The sequence below is a fragment of the Nicrophorus vespilloides genome, unplaced genomic scaffold, assembly GCF_001412225.1.
Source record: "Nicrophorus vespilloides isolate i.1.1-1 unplaced genomic scaffold, Nicve_v1.0, whole genome shotgun sequence".
Lineage (NCBI taxonomy): Eukaryota > Metazoa > Arthropoda > Insecta > Coleoptera > Silphidae > Nicrophorus > Nicrophorus vespilloides.
In genome coordinates, this window is record NW_017096387.1 from 161,530 (window position 1) to 182,267 (window position 20,738).

The 20,738-nt window shown below is 29.1% G+C and overlaps 1 protein-coding gene across 18 annotated transcripts in view; it reads right to left on the reverse strand.

Annotated features, from left to right (window-relative positions):
- LOC108556930 (basement membrane-specific heparan sulfate proteoglycan core protein-like) overlaps positions 1 to 15,226 on the reverse strand; it is a 132,710-nt gene extending 117,484 nt beyond the window's left edge. For 17 of the 18 annotated variants that reach the window (XM_017913262.1, XM_017913270.1, XM_017913266.1 and 14 more), the window contains exon 1: positions 15,037 to 15,226. In XM_017913262.1, coding sequence (XP_017768751.1) covers positions 15,037 to 15,141 — 105 coding nt within the window. In that variant the 5' untranslated portion in view covers positions 15,142 to 15,226. The remainder of the gene's footprint in view (positions 1 to 15,036) is intronic. The other variant, XM_017913275.1, reaches the window with a different exon arrangement.
- Positions 15,227 to 20,738: the final 5,512 nt, after the last annotated feature.

Here is a 20,738-nt window from a genome sequence, read left to right on the forward strand (position 1 = left end):
TCCAAAATTTACAACTTTAAACAACATTTATTATTAAAGCAAATTATTTTTATACGTGCATTTGCTGTATTTCCATTATATATTTCCATATCAATTTTACCAAATTTTATAGTTAAAATCGAAAGAATCTGACCAATTGAATCAAAAATTCCAGTTCTTCACTTCTTTATGTTAAAAATTAATTTGAATTAAATTATCTTCAAGAAGGAATCAATTGTGAAACAATCAGTATCTAATAATTACGAATCGTATTTCCAATTAAATTTAATACACAAGAAATGGTTGTAAAGTAGTATATGTTAGTATAAAAATATTTTGTCCAAAAAAAAATATAAAAAAAAAACTAATGGATTAGATTCGGTTTAGTCAATACGTCGGACTGTATGAAACCGGACTAATTGAATACAAACATAATCCGGACTAGCAAAAAGCTGATAAGTCTTTTATTTGTTATCTTCGTATATTTTTATATAATTGTTATAAATAAAAATGTTTAAGAAAAGGTGTTCGTGTTTGCATTAAGGTATAAACATTGGTCAATAAAGTTTTATAACAGCCCGCGAAATTGCTATACGTATAGCAAAGTAATTATATAGCTATATGCACGTAAATCGAATAAACTTCAAGCAACAGAAAGTTCAGTGCCTCTAATAAAAGTGAAAGAAATTGGGAAACATCAATAGAAATAAACGTGTTTTCTTAGTCTGGAAACAACAAAAGTCAATTTAGATTATTCTCAATTCATTCTCAGTTGACGTTTTACGAGTTTCATAATACACAACAACGCGTTCTTGGAATAAATGCGCGAATCGTCGCATCAACGTATTGTATTTCGCAAATATATCAAATAATTTACGTTTCTTTTTGTAACTAAAATTTCTATACGATAAAAATTGTCCTGGAAACATGCAAAGCGAAATCATTTATTTAGAAGTTTACATTATACGCTTTTCAAGTATTTATTCATCCAAATATACATTTCCAACAAGTATTCTGCAGAATTCGCATTTGGATATACCATAAATGTTAAAAAGAAATATTTTTTTTATACATTTTTGCGCAATGTTTTATTTATTTAAAGATAGTAAAATAACATCTTATAAAATCAACACTTTTATATTTATACCTTTAACTACTCGCGCTACATCTACATTTTTTGAAAAAAGTATTATTTAATCTTATCATTTACTGAGAAATTAATATGAGTTTATTTCAGAAAATTGTTTATTTTTATATATAGTATAAAGATATTACTCATACAGTATAAAAATAAATATAATTAATAGGAAATATTATAACTCAATTTATTTTACTTACATTGTCAGAAATAATATTAAATATCGCTGACTAGACAAAATGGAAATATACTAAACAATTTAAATTGGTAATAGTAATCAAACTGATTACTTACAGTTGATGCATGTTTTAAATTATTGAAAACACAAATATATTAATAAAAAATGTATTATTTTTTCAAACAATTTTCTGAAATATTGTTATTGATAATCATTAACTTTTGAAACTTGTTTTATATGTTGCAAAGGAAACAAAATAATGCATAGAAATTAGTTTGCTGTGAAAATAAATGAGGATTTCGTTATACCGAAAAAAAAAATGCACCTCTCGAGGGAAACTTTCATTATTACAATTAAAAGTTTTAATGCAATGAGGTTTCTTAAATAAAACTTATATAGATATCGGAGGAGCAAGTTTACGCTCACACCGAAATACCATTCGCCGCATTCCATTTTCCTTCTCGGAAACAAATAATAAGCGAAGAATCCGTGGATGCACGGGATGCGATGTGCGTAAACAGTAAAAACAAATTGTATGCTTCCGACGGATCGTAAATAAATATATTTTGTTGTATACATCTGCGGCACCATTCATTTCCTCGTAAAACTTTCGGATTAACGATTAAATTGAGATTTTATACACAATCTGCATTTTGTGATTTATGCAGAGCATGTCAGTGCGGTTCGCAGGGGGGAGGTGGAGGCTTCGGTTCGGAAAAGGGCTGGAAAAAAAAACAACGTACACAGCTTTTGTACATATGCGGGAAGGGCTTACTGTGTCAACGCACACCTACAGCCAATTTACTGCAACAAAACGAATGCTTCGATAGCAACGAGCATACCAGCAAAACCAGAAGATATTCCTACAATATCCATGTGCAACATGAAATAATCGGTTGTGATGCATTCTATTCATGTTATTTTGAAATTACCATAAAACAGGAATTGTATGTGTTTTACAACCCAAAATCTCTCCACAAATGTACGTACATCCGAATCAACGTACAATTACATTAGACCAATTGGCAATGAACAATACATCTTGAAACATGTATAAACCAAAGTACAATATCAAAGTGTACGTTCATGCGAACAATATATGTCTTCTTAATTTTAGTCTTCATCAACACTTCGTATAGTGCGATGAAAAAAACACACTGTAGTGATTGAAGCCGGGTAAATTGGAGATTTTATAACTTATGACTTAATTAGTTGTCACATTCCAGAATATTTGTTGAATAAATATTATAAAACAATGCTCGATAAGGAACTGCAAACATGTAACTTATTGTGCTAGTAAATAATGCACGTGCCTTGAAGAAATAAGAAAAATGCAAATGTTAATTATTGATACATCGTGAGACATTAACAATATATACATATGTGTATATTAAGAAAACTATGCATGCAGCGTACATTGCTTGTACATGTCTGTACAATGACAGTTGAATAGAATATTCTGGACACAAGCAATGCCATCGAAGAAATCTTTGACACCATCGATAAAGGAAGTATGCAAATTACTTACACCGTATAAACGTACAATTTCAATTTCAATATTATTGAAACTAAAGTTATTTAGAAGTTTTCAATACATCATTCTTTGTAATAAGGTAAATAACTATGATTTTTCTAAGTAACTGTTTTGTGAATGCTTATGTAATATGAAAAAAAAATGATATAAGAAATAAATATATGTAAGTTAATAATATAAATAGCTTCTTATTGTTTCTTGTTTACGTTTCACGATGTAGAGGGTTGATATGTAAAACTATTGTCAATAAAACAGGGAAGCGTAAAATAAAATGGAATTCTTTTCAAGAGCTGCAAGATTGTTCTGATGTGACGATGTCTGTATCGCTAAGAGATTGCCCTTGCGCATTTAGTGGATGTCAGAAAATGTAGTGTGTGTGCATCGTGAGCTGTTAAACCCCCTGGTAAACATAATGCAGGCAGCGTTCGAAGAGGGGTGGTATTGTGCACATGCACTTGCGAAGGGCACATCAGAAAAGACCAAGTTTCAGACGGCGTTTGTTAATCGACCTATACCAGCTACATGGCACAACGTGTGTCCATAATGCTAAATCGACTCGTGACAGGCATGAGAAACTGTAATCTGCCGCGCCACCCTTAAACCTCGCACATTCACACCATCGACACATCTATTATCGTGACATAATAATATAAGGAAACACTTATTCATCAATTGCATGTTTTCAGCGTTCTAACCATATTATTAAGTTTCATTGATTTCTATTTATATATGATTAAATTAAATTCGATTTACCTTGTACCATGACCAATATCAATACCTGTTGTTTTTACGAATCAATTATTCAAATAAGGTAATTGATTACCATATATTAGTACAGGCATTGTTCGAAGAAAGATTGATAGATTCGAGAGGTGGATGCGAAGGAGTCTGCTCAATAAAACTCGGTATGGTTTTTGCAAGGGCGACGATGGCGTTCCGAGGAATCGCGTTTTTAGATAATGTTTGCCCATAAATTTGAACATTAATGCATTGTCATGATTGACGACATGGCCGGAATTAAAAGTGCGAGTTGTGAAGAACGCGCAGACGGATTTAATCCTCCTCCGAGTGCAAAACGGTTATGCATTATTAACTGTAAGTTGACTTTACGAGCTGTCCCCGGACCCGACGAAGCGCCGAAAATGGTAAAACATTCAAAGTCTGAAAAATTTAAGTATTATGAGGATCGAAGAAGCAAGGGGCAAAAAATAATAATACTACGTCTTATTTGCCTGAGGAAATTATTCAGGAGCGGACAAAAGTGTACTTAATTGCTCCGACAAATGCAATTTATCAAAGAAATGCAGTTCCTTTATGCAAATTATTTCGCGAGTTACGGCGTCTCGTCTTTTCCATTCTATCCATCAAAATCAACGCGAGAAAATAAAATTGTTGATAAAACTCAAATATATCGAGTTTTGTCCTGCGGTATAAAGATTAAATATTTATTGAAATTCATTGCTCGCATATTAATAACGCCATAAATTACTTAATTTCGATATTCCTGGGAGTTGCCCAAGAGCCGGTGTCGAGCTCTCTCGAAACTCTTACAAAATAATCATTTAAAAACTTTTTTTTCGTTCGGTCTGTGTACTACTTACTTATATGGTATACCTTTTCCTTGGATTATATAAAGAGTTTCTTAAAACTTTATAATAAAGAGATCGTGAAAGGTCGAGGGTAAAATTAAAGCGAACAAACCCTCCCCTTCATCCACTCTCTCTCTCTCTCTATGTCGGAACGTTAGTCAAATACGTTTAGTGTAACAAGTTGGACAAATAAAGGAAGTCTACCTATTGAAACCGTGTTTGTCACCTCTCGGACGCGCGGGACGTGATTTCCCGAACAACCCCTCACTGCCGCCGCCGCCGCCGTCGCCCTCTTTTTATTTGTCAAGTATAACCATTTAAGCTTCGACAATGCAGTTCGGAATCATCCAGAAGCAATAAAAAAAATAGCCGTCCTCTATTTTCATGTTCAGGTGCGTCAGCGGATTGCCATTGAATGGAGGAGAGGATTCGCTCCACAACTAGTCTAGATTTGACAATTTTATGTCGACCAAAAAATAAAACAAAAAAAAAACCCACTTTAAAAGCAAAACTCGGATAGACGCAATTTAAGAAGTTGCACTGTAATTGCAATTCATAACCGCTGCAGTTTACTAAATCAATTCATTGTCTTTTTAATTTATCTACAATTAATTGAGGTCAGATACGTCATCTGCATAAATAAGACTGACAAAGACTTATTAATTAAGTTTAATAATAATTAAAACTCAAAGTAAATTATTATCATTGTTTGCTTGCTCAAATCTATTATTAGCATTATTTATTAGAGCCAATCAACAACTAGATTAATAAATTAAATATTATATCAGCAAATTATACTAATTACGTTTATAATCAGGGCCATTCCAATATATTTGACGCCTCTTAACAAAATACAAAGGAGAGACTGGTGAAGATTTACAATAGTTTTAAAACTAGAAAAAGTTAATATATTACCAACAAACAAATAAAAATATAAAATTTAGCCTTGTAACATAAAAGTTTAAATTTTGATAATTTCTTTAAAAAGATATTCATATTACACTTTGTATTATTTATACTATTAACAAATATTGCAATAATTAATTTAAAAAGTTCTAAGAAAATAAATTAGTTTATAAACACGCAATATTAGACAAATTATTTAGTATGATGATGTAAATATATCTAAACATGACGTTAAGATGAAAGGAAATACTATAACCACAGCAAAGTAGTAGATTAACGTAGTACAATAGTATTGTTTATTTTACAAGCAGTATTAATAATCTCGCAATTACTTGCATTACAGTTTATTATTGAAACTATTATGTTTCTTCCATATTCGGTAATTCGACTCTCCAAATCATACCATATATAGTAACGAATGATGAAGATAAATCTCAGCTTTCTTTGTTTTCATTATGTCATACATAGGTCCTATATCTATATAGAGCTTACATTATGTTTCCGGTTGCTTTTCGGCCGAGCACTTCTTTATCTTATTAGTCACTGGTATTCGTGACTCATTTCATACAGAAATGGTACCGCTAAGAAATCAACAAAGGTTTCTCCTCACAGTAGAGAAATACGAAAGAGGACAAATCTAAAGATAGAGACCCTCTCTATGCGCGGTACTATTACCAATCAATTTAACCGATCACTTGTTCTGCTTTTGGTGAAGGCCTTTTCGTTTTTGGTTTTCTTTTGAATCGTCGAATTCGTGTTTGTACTGTGAAATTTTGTAAATGTATTAAAATTGAATAGATAAATAAGTAAGCAAGAAAATTGTGTAACGATATAATTTTGGAAGATGATGTTGAATTGCAAAATGATTCTTCATCAACATATGTAAATTTCGTTATATGTTCTTCTTCACGGTTGTACGAATAAGCAAAATCGAACATAAATATGCCCACTCGCATTCTTCGGTGCTTGCACTATGCATATTTATTTATACATTGTATTTAATGCATGTGTTTACAGCTATTGCATTTCGTTTATTCGAAATGTGCACATTTATTTCATTATCTTTCTAAATAAATATATGATTCTTGACTCAAACGAAACGGTTAAAATGATGTCAGCCGAGCAAAAATAATGTTTAATCCTGATTTCATTTATCGGTATGATATTTCAAATTAAAACTTGGACTTGGATAATAAGTGACATTAAGTACATTAATATAAGATAGTTATATAATTGACATATAACATTTTCATTATTTTACTACTCAGAAAACCAATGAATAATTTTAAAATTTAATAAAAATAAGTAAAACTCAGCAATTATATTGTGCAAGTCAATCAAAAATTAATAACGAGTAATAATTATATCCGTATATGAAATTGACAAGTACATACTAAGTTACTTGGAAACAGAGTAAATACAGATTTAAACCGTAAGTACCACGAATGGGTCATAGTGACCCACCTGATATTTGTTTTAATTCTCATTGTAATTTAATTATGGCGGTTTTGAACAATAAAATAAATTTGAAATAAGAATTAATCTGTGTTTGTTGTAAAAAAAATAATAATTTGTTGTATTTTTATAATGTTTAATAAACGGGTCATTTTGATCAATACTTGTGTTGTATTTATTTGTTGGTAATAGTTACGTGTTAATGAGAACTGATCGATGTTAAGTGTAATTAATTAATATAGAAAAATTAGGCGTATGTAAATTAATAATTTAATCAATATTATGAATTAATATCCATATCGTTATATTAATAACATTTAATTATATATTTTAATAAATTATTTCATAGTCTTTAACAACATTAAATAAATTAATTAAACAATATATATATACAATATTAATTAAATTATATAATTACGCAAAAGTTGCAACTCTATGGATATTTCTTCAACAATTTGATATTTAAATCCGACTAAATAATACAAAACGGTAGTTTTGAAAAGCAAATTTCATTACATAAATATATGCACGGAACGGACGGGATGATGATGCTCCTCTCTTTTTCTGCCCGCGCCGGTTTCAGCCGAAGTCACCGAATGTTTGCATAAATGTCTTGTAGATGCGCGACAAAATATTGCCTTTGCATTCATTTGGTTCATTGATATTGATATTTATTTAAATCATATGCCGTCCGTCCTTGCCTCTATTTTTGTACACAATTACATCATTTGTCAGTTTCCTGACTACCAAATGTATCTAAACGAGACCCAACTCTGTCTCCATAGAAATAAACGCGATNNAATTTAAATAGTTCATATGCAATTGCCAAAATATTGCGAATCGCGGATACATATTTATTTTTTTCACGCAAATCCCATTAATGCGCCAAATTACTTGCTAAAATGTGTACGATTTTAAACGAAAATATTAAATGCATATTGTGTTTAATTAATGTATGCATTCGAACGTTATTAATTTATATATACACACACACAAAAAAAACTGTTATATAATAATGTATTTAATAACAATAAGTTTGTAAACGGCGTGCACTTCGTGCGATGATTCCATTGTCGGGTATAAATTATTTAATTTCCACGTAGCACCTTCATATTCTGATTGAGTTTGTAATGCTAATGCCCATCCGAATGGGAAACTAAACTAGCGTTGGAATCGCCGAATAAATCGATTTAACTAGCAAACTTCACATTGTATCTGTTTCACTTACATCCTAAAGCGTTCATCAGAAACCTAGTATTAAAATCATTTGCAATATGATTTCTGTTTAATAATAGCAAAACAATTCACTTTAATCAAAGAAAATTTAATTAAACATTATTATAATTATAACATAACTATATTCATAATAATATCTTTCTTGCAATAACCATACAATTATAAATATAAACAGTGCAAATAAATGAAACAGAAAATAACGTTTTCACTGTGGCTCTTCAAGACTTTTGTTGTGGTTTTTGAGCCACAAACATTATAATTCAGATTTTGTTAAATTTTTATACCAAAACCTTTAGTCTGGCCACACCTGCTATATACTATATAAATCATATCATAAAAAATAATACAAAAAAAAAATGAGAAATTATTTTATTAAATAATGCTTGATTTTTTCCTGTGTAAAGAATCTTATTAAAGCTAAAAGTTAAATAGAATTATACGCTTGATGTGTAAAATTCAGTTACCTATAATTGTATAGATCTTAGTCCTTCGTAAATTTAAGGATTCAAGGAAATCTTATAAAAAGTTATTGAATTTGTCACATAAATATATTAACATTTAATAACAAAGATTAAATGATCAATTGAAAAAGCATAAGTTTTATAGATCAAAGACAATTAGTAGTGATGACGAAGATATTTTAATAATTCTAAATGCAGGCAAACAAAAAAAAATCATAGTGTGTATGTAAAAATAAAAAATCTATTTCCGTAAAGGAAATAATACATGTTTCTTGTTCTATTTTTACCGAGATTTCTTTAATTCTATAAGTTTCAGCCGTGGCGCGAATTTAACTTTAAGAAAATTAATCTGAGCCGTAGAAAATACATTCAGACCACGTAGAAGGAGGGCACATGGTAAAGATGCAACATCGTCAAACACGTATAACCGTATTGATTGTCATCTACATCTTAAACAAGCTGATTTATTTTGCGAAGAGAAATAACTTAATTACTACTGCAAATAAACAGACACGGACGGAATTAATTGAAAAGCGGATAGCGGACGAAGCAACGAAAAACAAGGATCCCCCATTCTTCAGATGCAATGTTACGAAGGATGTTCTTGGGCTTCCTTCATATACCTGAGAACTAATAGAGAGAGAAAGAAGGAGAGGGAAAGAAGAGAAAAAAATATGCACATATAATATAATATAATATAAAGTCCAACGTATATGTGAGTGTGCTTGCATGTGTAAGTGTGTGTCTGCTCAAAGAATATCCTTTAAAACCAGAACCTGCCTGTTGCAAAAAGTAGAATAAAACCGGAGCCGCACGATTTTAACACGTCTGCAGTGGACTTGCAGAATCCCTGTCGTCTTTAAAAATTACTAACTTGGCCCACAGAATATTTTCGCAGAGCGGCGCAGATATTTCCTGAGACGGAACGCAATAACCGTCTTGTATTTTCACTACACATCAACTACATAAAATAATGAAATGCTTATTTCGTATACTTTTGTAATTTACTTAATATGAGGATAATTAATAATATTCGTAAAGAATTATGAAACGGAAATCGGAAACGGTTGAATTTATTTTAGTGTATAAAATCCCATCTGTTACTGTTAATGGATGTACATATTTTACGTTCCGGTTATCTATAAATACGACACATCGAATTCAAAGAAATTAAAACTACAAATAAATATTTGAATTTAATTGCCATTATGCACATAATTAAACGTATATTCATTCATTATAATTATAAAATTTATGAACTTTCCATATTATCTTAATTATGTAAATATTGTTTTTATTATTTAAATTTTCGGATTATTTTACAGATTACTATAACACGTTAACATTATTTTACTCGCGCGGCGTATCTGAGACGCCAGTGGGTACAAACCAACCATAACTTTTAAAACTCTTAAGGTGTGGAGTGAAACTTATGTAACTTCTTAAAATTAACTCACGATTTGCAAAAGCAAATGTGTAATGCGTTTATGTACTAATTGCAAAATATTCTTATCAGAGTCTTCGTTTTATAATATTTTACTTTACCATTATTGAAAAAGCATAAGTTTTATAGATCAAAGACAATTAGTAGCGATGAAGAAGATATTTTTTTGCATTTTTATAAAATAAACATGTTTAGATGAAAATAAGTTTAATTATTATATAAATTAATTACTAACGTTATATTTTACAAAGTTTCTGGGACGCCACGCGAGTAACGATGTTACGAAATGCGAAGCGAGTAACGGAGGGTTAAATTAAGATCGTGACATCATCAATAAATTTAAGTTTAATAAAATTGGGAGCACATGCTGCTGGCTGGATCAGTTAAAAACGAATTACATAATATCGAATTCGTGTGTAGGTGATCGGTGCGATGCACAACAACAATGAAATTGCTCAATGTCTCAATATAAAGTTAAAGCCGAATAAATAATTTAGTATCGGCGCCATAAACGCCAATTGCCATAAACTGAACAACAATGTATCAATTAGTCGAACCAACGAACAGAAACAACAGTACTCTTGCCAATAAAATTATCTAATACACTTTTAATTGTAGCAACGACAAGGAGCAGCGCATCATCTTAACTACCCCCAAAAGTGTATAACTTCGAAATTACTTGCGAACCTTGCTCGCATTAATCTTTGTTGCTTTTTTTTTCTTTATTTGTTTGTTACTTCTTAAATATGCGTTAGCAGTAAATTCCCGTAGACTCAACAGACAGAACATTTTTGTTTTTTTCGACGTACTTTCCTCTCTGCGTCTCCACGAAATTTGGTTTTATCAACGGCCCAAAAGAAACCGTGATCTCATCGTTCCTCTTCCAAGCGACGTAATGAGTCTTACATTTGCGATATCAATTTTCCGGGTCAGGGAATTGATATGTATAAAATCGGGTTAAAAAAATATATCTACAAAATAAATATATATAGGAGTGACAGATAGGTTGGTATTGCGTTTTTCGTGTTTTATATAACAAATAGAATGTTAATAAAAAAAAATATGTATAGCACGCATAAAATGAGAAGAAAAAAAAACAATGCACAATAATTATTATAGAAAATTAAAAGCCCATTGAAATGTAAAATTCTATAATAAATATCCGGTGCATCAAATCCAATCAAACCGGAGCTTTTTGTTTGGATTTTGTTATGGAATATAAATGATGTATGTGGTGCCCAGGTATCGATGTTTTGACGTATTTTATTCGATTCGAACGAATTGGTGAAAAAAAAACGAAAAGAGCGACGAATTGGAAAGAAGAGTTCGTAAATAGTATAAGGATGTTGTAGTTCGAATGCACCGAATCGCTCGTAACTTAAAGGACGGGCAATAACTCTCGTTTTGTCCACAATTTCGTTTCTTACTAAACCACCTAAAATTATAATACTTGTCCGCCTCTGGAGATCAGGAGAGAGAGAACATAGTGCAAGTACGCCCACGTTGCTCCTTGTATATATCTCCTCCCCACGATAAATTACACGTCTCACACGTTTAAATTATAATTCCCCCGAATGAAAAGAATCCACCATAAAGAACATCCGTAAGAGCAATTTAAATATCTTATTATTCTCAACTGTAAAGAAACCTTAAAGTTGCTAAGGATTCGAAATATGATTTCGCCTATTTTCGAAGCCAATTACAATATGTGCTAATTTGCTTAGTGTTGCTGTTTGTAGCTTCTGATCTAGTTTCTTACACAAACAACTTAAAACTGTATACAATGTATGGCTATATTTATAGTGTGTATTCCGAGACAAATTATAAGTGGGTTTAATTGAATTTAAGGGAAACTGAGAGCTATTGATCTTACAAGACCCACGTCTGTCCCGGCCTATTTAATAATAATATTATCACACCGAGTTAATTATTAAATAAGAAATAATTTATGGTACAGATTTATTTATCGAACGACTGAAAATAGAAGCTTGGGATTTAATAATGCCGGAGTTTGCATATCCTTTTGCAAAGTTATGAGCGAAGAGCATAGGGTCACTATTCTCATATGTATATCCCATTGTTCGTACACGTAAAGATACCAAGCGGAGACGTTAAGTTCACTAGGTGCAAGCATGATGAAGATACATGATTACCACTTCTAGTTTACTGAATAGCATCATTCATTCTTTACAACAACTATAAAAAATTTAAAATACATCAACAAAATAATTAAACAAAAACCAAATCAATTTTCTAATCACCATTTAACATTAACAGTTATATAAGGAAATAAAGAATAACTGAGATTTCAAGTTAACGAGATGTTAAACTTCGTAATAAACCTGCATAATGCTCGTTTCACTTTCGGATTTTTTTCTTTTTTAAAGATTGCTCAAAGTGTGTATATATAAGGATTACAAAATGGAATGTGGTAAATTTCGAAATCACGAATTTCGGTGCGTTTAATGACGCACATAAATCGAGTTTCAGATAAAATAGCCAAATCTCAGTGTCCACAATGAAAAGTGGAAAATCCAAACTTACATTTCTAACAAAATTGCAATCTGTTAAATAAATAAAACACATTTAAAACATTAAAATGAAAGAAAACAAAAATTAAAAGAAAACTTTAAAATAATTAAATTATAATTTTCATATATTATTAAGAGGGTTTTCTTTTTATTTTATACGTTTTTAGACTCGTTAGTCTATGATATATTATTATATATTTTAGAACTTAACTTTTCGTTAAAAAATTTGAATAATTACTATATAAATACGAAAACCTATATTATATTTCAGATATTGTAAAAAAATATTTCTTAAATTTTTGTTTTATAAATTTCAAAATATTAGATATAAATTATCAATTAAAACTAAATTCGTAATGAATACTGTGTTAGCTAAGATAATTTCTACGAAAAAAAAAATAATATTTTTTTCAGTAACCTAAATTACATTAAAGTTCAAAGTCTCTATCAATGAATTACATCTGATTAGAAACATATAATATTATGATTTGTCAATGTAAAACATTATTTATTTAATTTTTAACAAATTATCTAAAAGATTTCGGCAACCGCATTGTATAAGTATATATGTATATTTTTTCCAGTTATCTATCATTGAATGGCGAGATGATGTTTATAAAAAAAAATATTATTTATTTTTTTTTTTGAAATTATTATTGACCATGTGCCATGTTTTTTCTTCATTAACCCGCTTGACCCAGAAATGTAGATATGCACCCGATTTGTTTTAAAAATCCTATCCTATTTTTGTATATCCAGGCCAGATTTTTATTTCGCAATTTTTATTTGTTTTAAAATAAGTCTCTTTATCTTTGGTTAACATAAATACGCGCGATGAAGAATAACAGGAAAAAAAAATAGTTGAAGGAAGCAATAGTTTCTCTCTCAAGCCGCAAGGGACAATCTACAAAAAGCTTTGATTGGATTATCCTACGAGTATAATTACTAATTATATGTTATGTAAGATTTTTATTTGTCAGAAATAGAGGTTTTCATGTTATTAGATGCAAATCAGAAAAATAACGTAATCGAAATTATATTAATCCGCTTGTTTAATTAAAGAAAAATTCTTGCCAGGTTGTATTTCCTAGAAATTACTATTTTTCTCTCTTTTATGATAGACTGAGATGTAAATTTCTTAAGCAGCGTTCTTGTAGTAGTCGGAATCCGTATGAATGTTAGATGTTGGTCACTCGGTAAATAAATAGAATTATGTGTGCATTGTCCGGCTCGACCTTCGAGGATTATATTCATAGCACATTTTATATAATAAGTTAAAAGTAAAGAGAGAGAAAATATGAACAAAAATAATTATATTCGTAAAAACAATTTAAATTAAATTATTATCAATTCATTAACGAATTTTTAATTCAAACCGATAAATGCTTACATGATACATGAACCTAACGACACTCGACCTGATAAACTCTGTTTAATTATAAATAAATGATGCAAAATTTGAGACTTCTTATTTTACAATTTAACTTTACAGCAATTGCCATAATGAATGTTAGTTACATAATTGAAATGTTTCAAGCCATAACGTAAAAATAAATTACATACGTTTGTTTTCTACAGCTCTACAAAGAAACAACATTACTATTTCGTATTGTACTTTAAATGGTATACATTTTATAGAAATAGTGCTTATTTTTTTTGAATGAATGAATTTAAAGGTACGCTTTGTTGGAAATGATGAATGAGAAATACCGAAATTTAGAGCAAAAGACCGGAAATGTTCAATGCATTTCTTTGGTGGATTTGGTTACGCCTTTTTCTGGAATTCTGCAATTACATAAAGACTGGTGCGATTTCGGTGAGCGATTAACCGCAAATGCAGGTACGTGCGCTGCAACAGTGGCCTGAATGTAAATGATATTTATTAAAAGTAATTAGAGCAATTTTAATTTAATACCGGCACCGAAAATGTATTACATTACATGGGGGGGCCTCCAAGTTGAATAATTAAATCAAAACTTTACATTCTACGAACTTGCGTACACTTCTCTAAATAATATATAGTAGCACAGGTAGTTGGTGAATTATAATAAATATATAAAAAAAACATTTTTACGCATAAGCGCATAAAAATTAAGAAATTAATTTTTTGTGTTTGGTTTGACGGAGTTTGAAAGAATAAATTTGATTCAGCAAGTTGTGCAAAAGAAAGTGACGGGTGTTTAATTTCGCTTAATAGTAGTTTAATTTTTTGCAAAAGTTTTAGTTTTAAAATTAGTAAATTCTTTAAATTGAGTTGTACATATTTTTTTTTGCTGAAGATTTGTTCTAAGAATAGTTATGATTAATTCGGACAATATAGATGAGTTCTGGTTTAAAAATAATGCAGCGGTTTAAATTTAAACTTTTTGGTGGGTTTGGTGCACTCCAGAGGATGGTGGATGGAGCACGTGGTTTGGGCGCGAAGTTCGCGTATTCAAATTGCGTGAGGCGTGAGCGAAGTGTTGTTGATCTAGAACTTGAAAGTCGCGCCGGGATAGCACCAATACCAAGAAGGGCATCGCGCGGAGTCAGGTCTTTGTTACCAAGCCGAGAAGAAGATGTTGAAGACGATGACGACGACATACCTCTTTATCAGCGTTCGCATTCGATGGTAGCTGAAGAAGGACGGCCGTCAGAAAGATAGCGGCACACAAATAGATAAGTCTGTTGGGGGTGCTTTGGACACCCATGATGATGATTAAAGTCACTTGTATATATCACCACGCACCTACCATCCCACAAGACACTCACAGGTCGCGCTCGTAGGACCGAATAAACTTTACCACATGTGCTGGGTATTGGTTGCCGCTCTCCCGGTGATGCGCGTCCGCTCGAGTTTTATGTTGCGTAGTGAAACACGTGCTTCTTTCCTTTTGCGGCCAGCCTCTTCCTCCTCTTCCAACATCATCAACATGCATGGATGGCATTTCACAACATCCAAAAAACTTTAATTAGCACACACTAAAAAAATACACACTAACACTCATGATAACACTCACAATTGTCTAGACCACCCCACGGTTATGAAACAGCTACATTTTGCATGAACCCCTAATGCGCTTACTGCAAACATCCACTTCTCTGCTCACGCATTAACACAATTACCATTCCGGGTATTATATTTAGCTAACCTTTACTACAAAGTTCACATATGGTTACCACAAAGTTGCTTAATATTATATATGATTTAATAATCGATACATTCAGATCATTTTCTTTTTGCAATTACGTTATTATTTTAATAAACTTTTTCTAAAAACTATACAAATGAGAAATCAATACAATATTAACGTCATAGTATTACTAATAATCAATAACCCTTAAATTGATTACTTATTTTTATCTGATTTCTTATATGTATTTTATTTTTTTAATTATTTTGTAGTTGCATTAAATATTATTATTATTTAGTAATAATAAATAAGAGTTAACAGCAAAAGACTTATCACACTTTATCGTTCATAAAATTCTAGTTTCAAGGCAACTTTAAACATTATTTCGTAAGAAAATACGATAGTAAAAAGAATCTATCATATTTTTTTTCTATATGATGATTAAAAATTGTGATCAACTTTCTGTAATTATTCAAATCACAAAATAATTTTCAACATTTAAATTAGTTCCATACACATTTATTGACTAATAATAATCGTGTTATCAATGATTCTTTTGTAATTACTTTTATAAAAACTATTTAAATTAAAAATTAATATAATATTTCAAATTGTATCATTTATTAACAGATATAAATAATGGGAAATGCATCTATATTTTTTTTTATAATTACTTAGAAAATGTTAAAAAAACTTTTGGTAAACAAATCAAATACAAAATATATACATAATTTTTTTTTTTAAATTTAAAAAAAAATGCAAAAATTTGTGTTTGATTTAATTAAAAATTTGTATTGGCCCATTAAGGACCAAAATTTGTTTGATATTTTATTATTTTTGTTTATAAAAACTATTAAAATTACAATATTTCAAATTGTATCATTTATAAACAATTAATGTACTTTTATAATTATATAATTTTAAATACAAGTTATGTTGACCTAATTAAAAACAATAACTCTCTGGTTATGTAACTGTTACATTTTAAATGAACCTTCTTGGTACGTTTACTGTAAACATACACTTGACTACTCACACATTAACGCAATTACCATTAGGTATTTTGTGTTTAACAACACAACCTTGGATGATGCAGATTAACCATTCCTATCCATATTCAGTATAAATCCATTATTTGTTGAAGCAATACGCATAGAAGTTTTATGTTAGAAACTAATTTAATAACTCTCTGTCATTATAATAACTATTAATAAATGATATTTAAAAGAAATTTTACTTCATAAAAATGCTGTTTATGTTGTTCTTTATCCATGGTGTCCTGAATATAATACAAACATAAATGTATCTCTTATAATTACAATAAATGTAATTATATAATTTATTTTTGTATATTTAAAAATTTGCTATGAAAACGTAAATAAATAATTAGTTATATAATCAATATAATATAAAATAACAGTTTTAATTCTGATCTGTTATTATTCTCAGTTTAATTATCCATTACCACTATTTGGTTGCTGCAATAAAATTGCTACCTATCAATAAAATATGTATAATTGAAAATATATTTTTCATTGATAATTTCCCATTCGGATATTTGTTCATTAATAAGTATACAATGACGGGATCATAGCTGCTTTGAACGTTTAACCAATTCTTATTGGCTAAAGAAAAAAGTGAGTTTCGTACACAAGATAAGAGAGCAATAAAAATTTAGTTTCAGCTACGAATCATATCGCCAAATGCAAAAAAGGGATCGGCAACACGTCAGTTTTTCTTGTTCTTAACAATTTCATTGGTTCCATCGTTCTGCTCTACTCAACACTATTTTTTTTTGTTAACTGATATTGTATGTATCCAAATATAAACCAATCGACAAAAATTAGGGCGTTTCATTTCAAATCTATTGAGAATTTTTTTTATAAGTAATTAAAAAAAATAAGTACATAAAATAATATATTAATTTTTAATTAATAATATGCATTTTATATATTAAAATTACTTTAATAGCATTACAAATTGCATATCGTGAATATAACACGTAATTTACTTGTAGCAATGTAGCATATATTATAATAAATACTTTCTAAGAAATACTAAACATTTTCATTATTAAGTACTTAATAGTAATTATAAATAATTACTTTCTTCTACAACAATTTTTTTACAAGCCAATAAAAATTCAACGAATAATAATAACAATATTTATTAGTTACAATGCAACCATTCGGTTATTAGTCGCCAACGTACATATATGTAAATATAAAAAAGATGAAATTATAAATTAGACCAAATAAAAGTAAATCTTCTCGAAATGAAACAAATAATATATTCTAAAACATCATTCGGATGAAGAAATTTAACGATTTATTTTATTAATATTTACATATACATTAATATTAACAATTATAACATAAATTCAGTAGAAAAATCATATAACTAACATACAAATTATGATGTAACAATAAGACAATATGAATGGTGTAAGTTTGAATATATAAATTTGGGTGCGATATTAGTTTGATGACACGAATCTATTTGATAAATTGTTATTTCGTTTATATTAAGCACATAATGTATGAATTTTTATCATCATTCACACGTAAAAAACAGTTCATAATTATCACATAACCAAACAACATCCGCAGCGAATAGATAAAAGCTGGTCATTTAGCTTTAAACAAAACAGAAAACAAACAATGAGAATATAAATAATAATATTTACATCATTATACATTCATTACATAATTATAATTAGATACGTTTATTTTTAAAATTCTTATAAAAAAAAAACAATATTGTAAAAGAAATTATTGAAAAGAAAAGTAAATCTGAATTAATATGGTTTTTAATTTAAAATTAATAATTTAGTGTATGTGTATATAGTGCATATAAATGACTATGGATAAATAGACGTCATCGACTTGGAAAATACGTTTATAATTTGCAAACAGTGCAAAAATTATTAATAGAAACGACGCAATTAACAATTAATTATATCTTTGAGTTTTTAAAACTTAAGTATTTTATTCTATAAATCTCATATTTTCAACAAATCTATAGCAATTCCGATTTTTAATGAGACTTGAGCATAAATTATTTGATCTCCGTGATCTCTGGAATCATTAAAAAATATTTAATAAAAATGTAATTATTTAAATCGAGATGTTTAAAAGTTAAATAATACAATGCATATTTTGCGTAATTTTACTAGTAATAAAATAGAGTGGAACCTCGCTGAACGAGCATCTTGCATACCGAGCATTTTGCTTAACGAGCAAAATAAATTGTAAGAAAAATGACTCCAAAATGGAACGCTTTATATGGGGAAAATTGTTTCACTATACGAGTAAAAAAAGGTTGCAGTATTAATTTCTAAAGACATTTTTATGAATGATCAGAAATAAGTGTAATAAGTTTATGATTAAAAATATTACATGCTTGCAATTTTCTTTAACCGACAAATTAGTAATTGGAGATGATTCGCTGGAAGAGAAATTGCAGAAGTTTGACCACAAACTGACCCGAAACTCGATCAGGCTCTATACATTTGAATTTTAGTCGATCGAGTTTGTGTCTGCATAAACTAAAAATATGAGTTGGATCTGCTCAGAACTGTCCAAACCCTAAAATAGAACATCAATCAGAATAGTGAAACTGTTCTGTTTTTCTTAGAAATTATTACTAATATATTTGTTTTTATTATCACAGTCTCAAATTTATTTTTCGTAAACTAATATTTTATATACATAATTCACTAAAAATACAACAAGACAAACATGTTGTTAAAAATATTAATTAATCAACCAAATTCTGTTATCTTTCCAAAACTGCATTTAAAAAAAAGTAAATGTATTTTTAGTAAATTTTTGGTGGATTACAAATATCGAAAAGCAGTGTATTTAGGTTTCTATTTGCATTTCTTGAGTCACACCTTCTGTAAATATTTTCAGACATGTTTCAGATTACATCCTTGCCTTTCGATTTATGTATACGAGCTCTCGCTTATGTTAATCGTATGTAAATTTCGCATCGAGGTTAATTGATATATCGGGTCGGGTCCATCGCAAAGTTATGAATGTATACTCTTTTTTTTTCTTCTTCTATTTTCGGATACGTTTATAGTTTGAAGCGTGTATATTTTAAAGCACGTTGAATGAAATAGTTGATGTTGTATTCGGGAGATTTGCACATGGTTTTCATTTTGTTTGAATCAAAATAATCTTCACCTATTGGAAATGATGATCCTGAAAATAATCGATGCGCTGAAATTCACGATGTAAAACAATAATCGTAGTATGTGTATGACCCAAATTCCGGTAAACTTACATACCAAAATATACCGTAAAATTGCATTATCCAAACTCCAATCTGATAAATATTTTCTTAAGAAACAAAATAATTGCGTATTTAAGTTATATACAAAATATTCATTATTGCAGTCATTATTTAATGATCTAATAAATATTAATGCAAGAAAATATAGAAAAATTTACAATATAAAATTATAAATTATTTTATTGTAATAATTGGCGAATAATGAACTACGAATTGTATTTGAAAATTAAAAATAAATGTTAGATCACAATACAAGAACTTATATAAACTGTGTCAAGATCTAATATAATTGAATTAATGCTTATTTCACAAAAATATCCTAAACTATTATGGTTTAATTTCTAATGTATTATCGATTTTATAAAAAAAAAGTCAACTGATACAAAGAATATAGGTCTTTCTGCCCGGATTTTATAAATTTTATAAAAAATTGGATCATTCTTGGATCCAAAGAGTAACCTTGAAAACGTCGACTTTTCGGACTACAATAGGATGAGTCATAAAGAAAATATTTTGTTCAGACCACCCAATAAATATTTACGAATACTTAAAGCATCTCCCGATTCGCTAGACGTATATTAACTATCATATAATGTTACAGTTTTTATTTGATTTTATATCAATCTATTTTTTTTTTGTTATATTTATAAAACATTCACTTATTAATTCTTTTTTCATTTTTATTTGTAAAAAAATACGGTAATTTTGTAAATAATTAAAATATGAAATGTATTTTTGTACAAGCGTATTTTGTGGACTTAATTCAATTAATTATTTTTTATTATATATATATACTACACACTTTTTACCACAAAATCTTTTGCAATTTGGCAAGGATTTCTGTTTCATTATAAAACTAATATTTTATGTACATA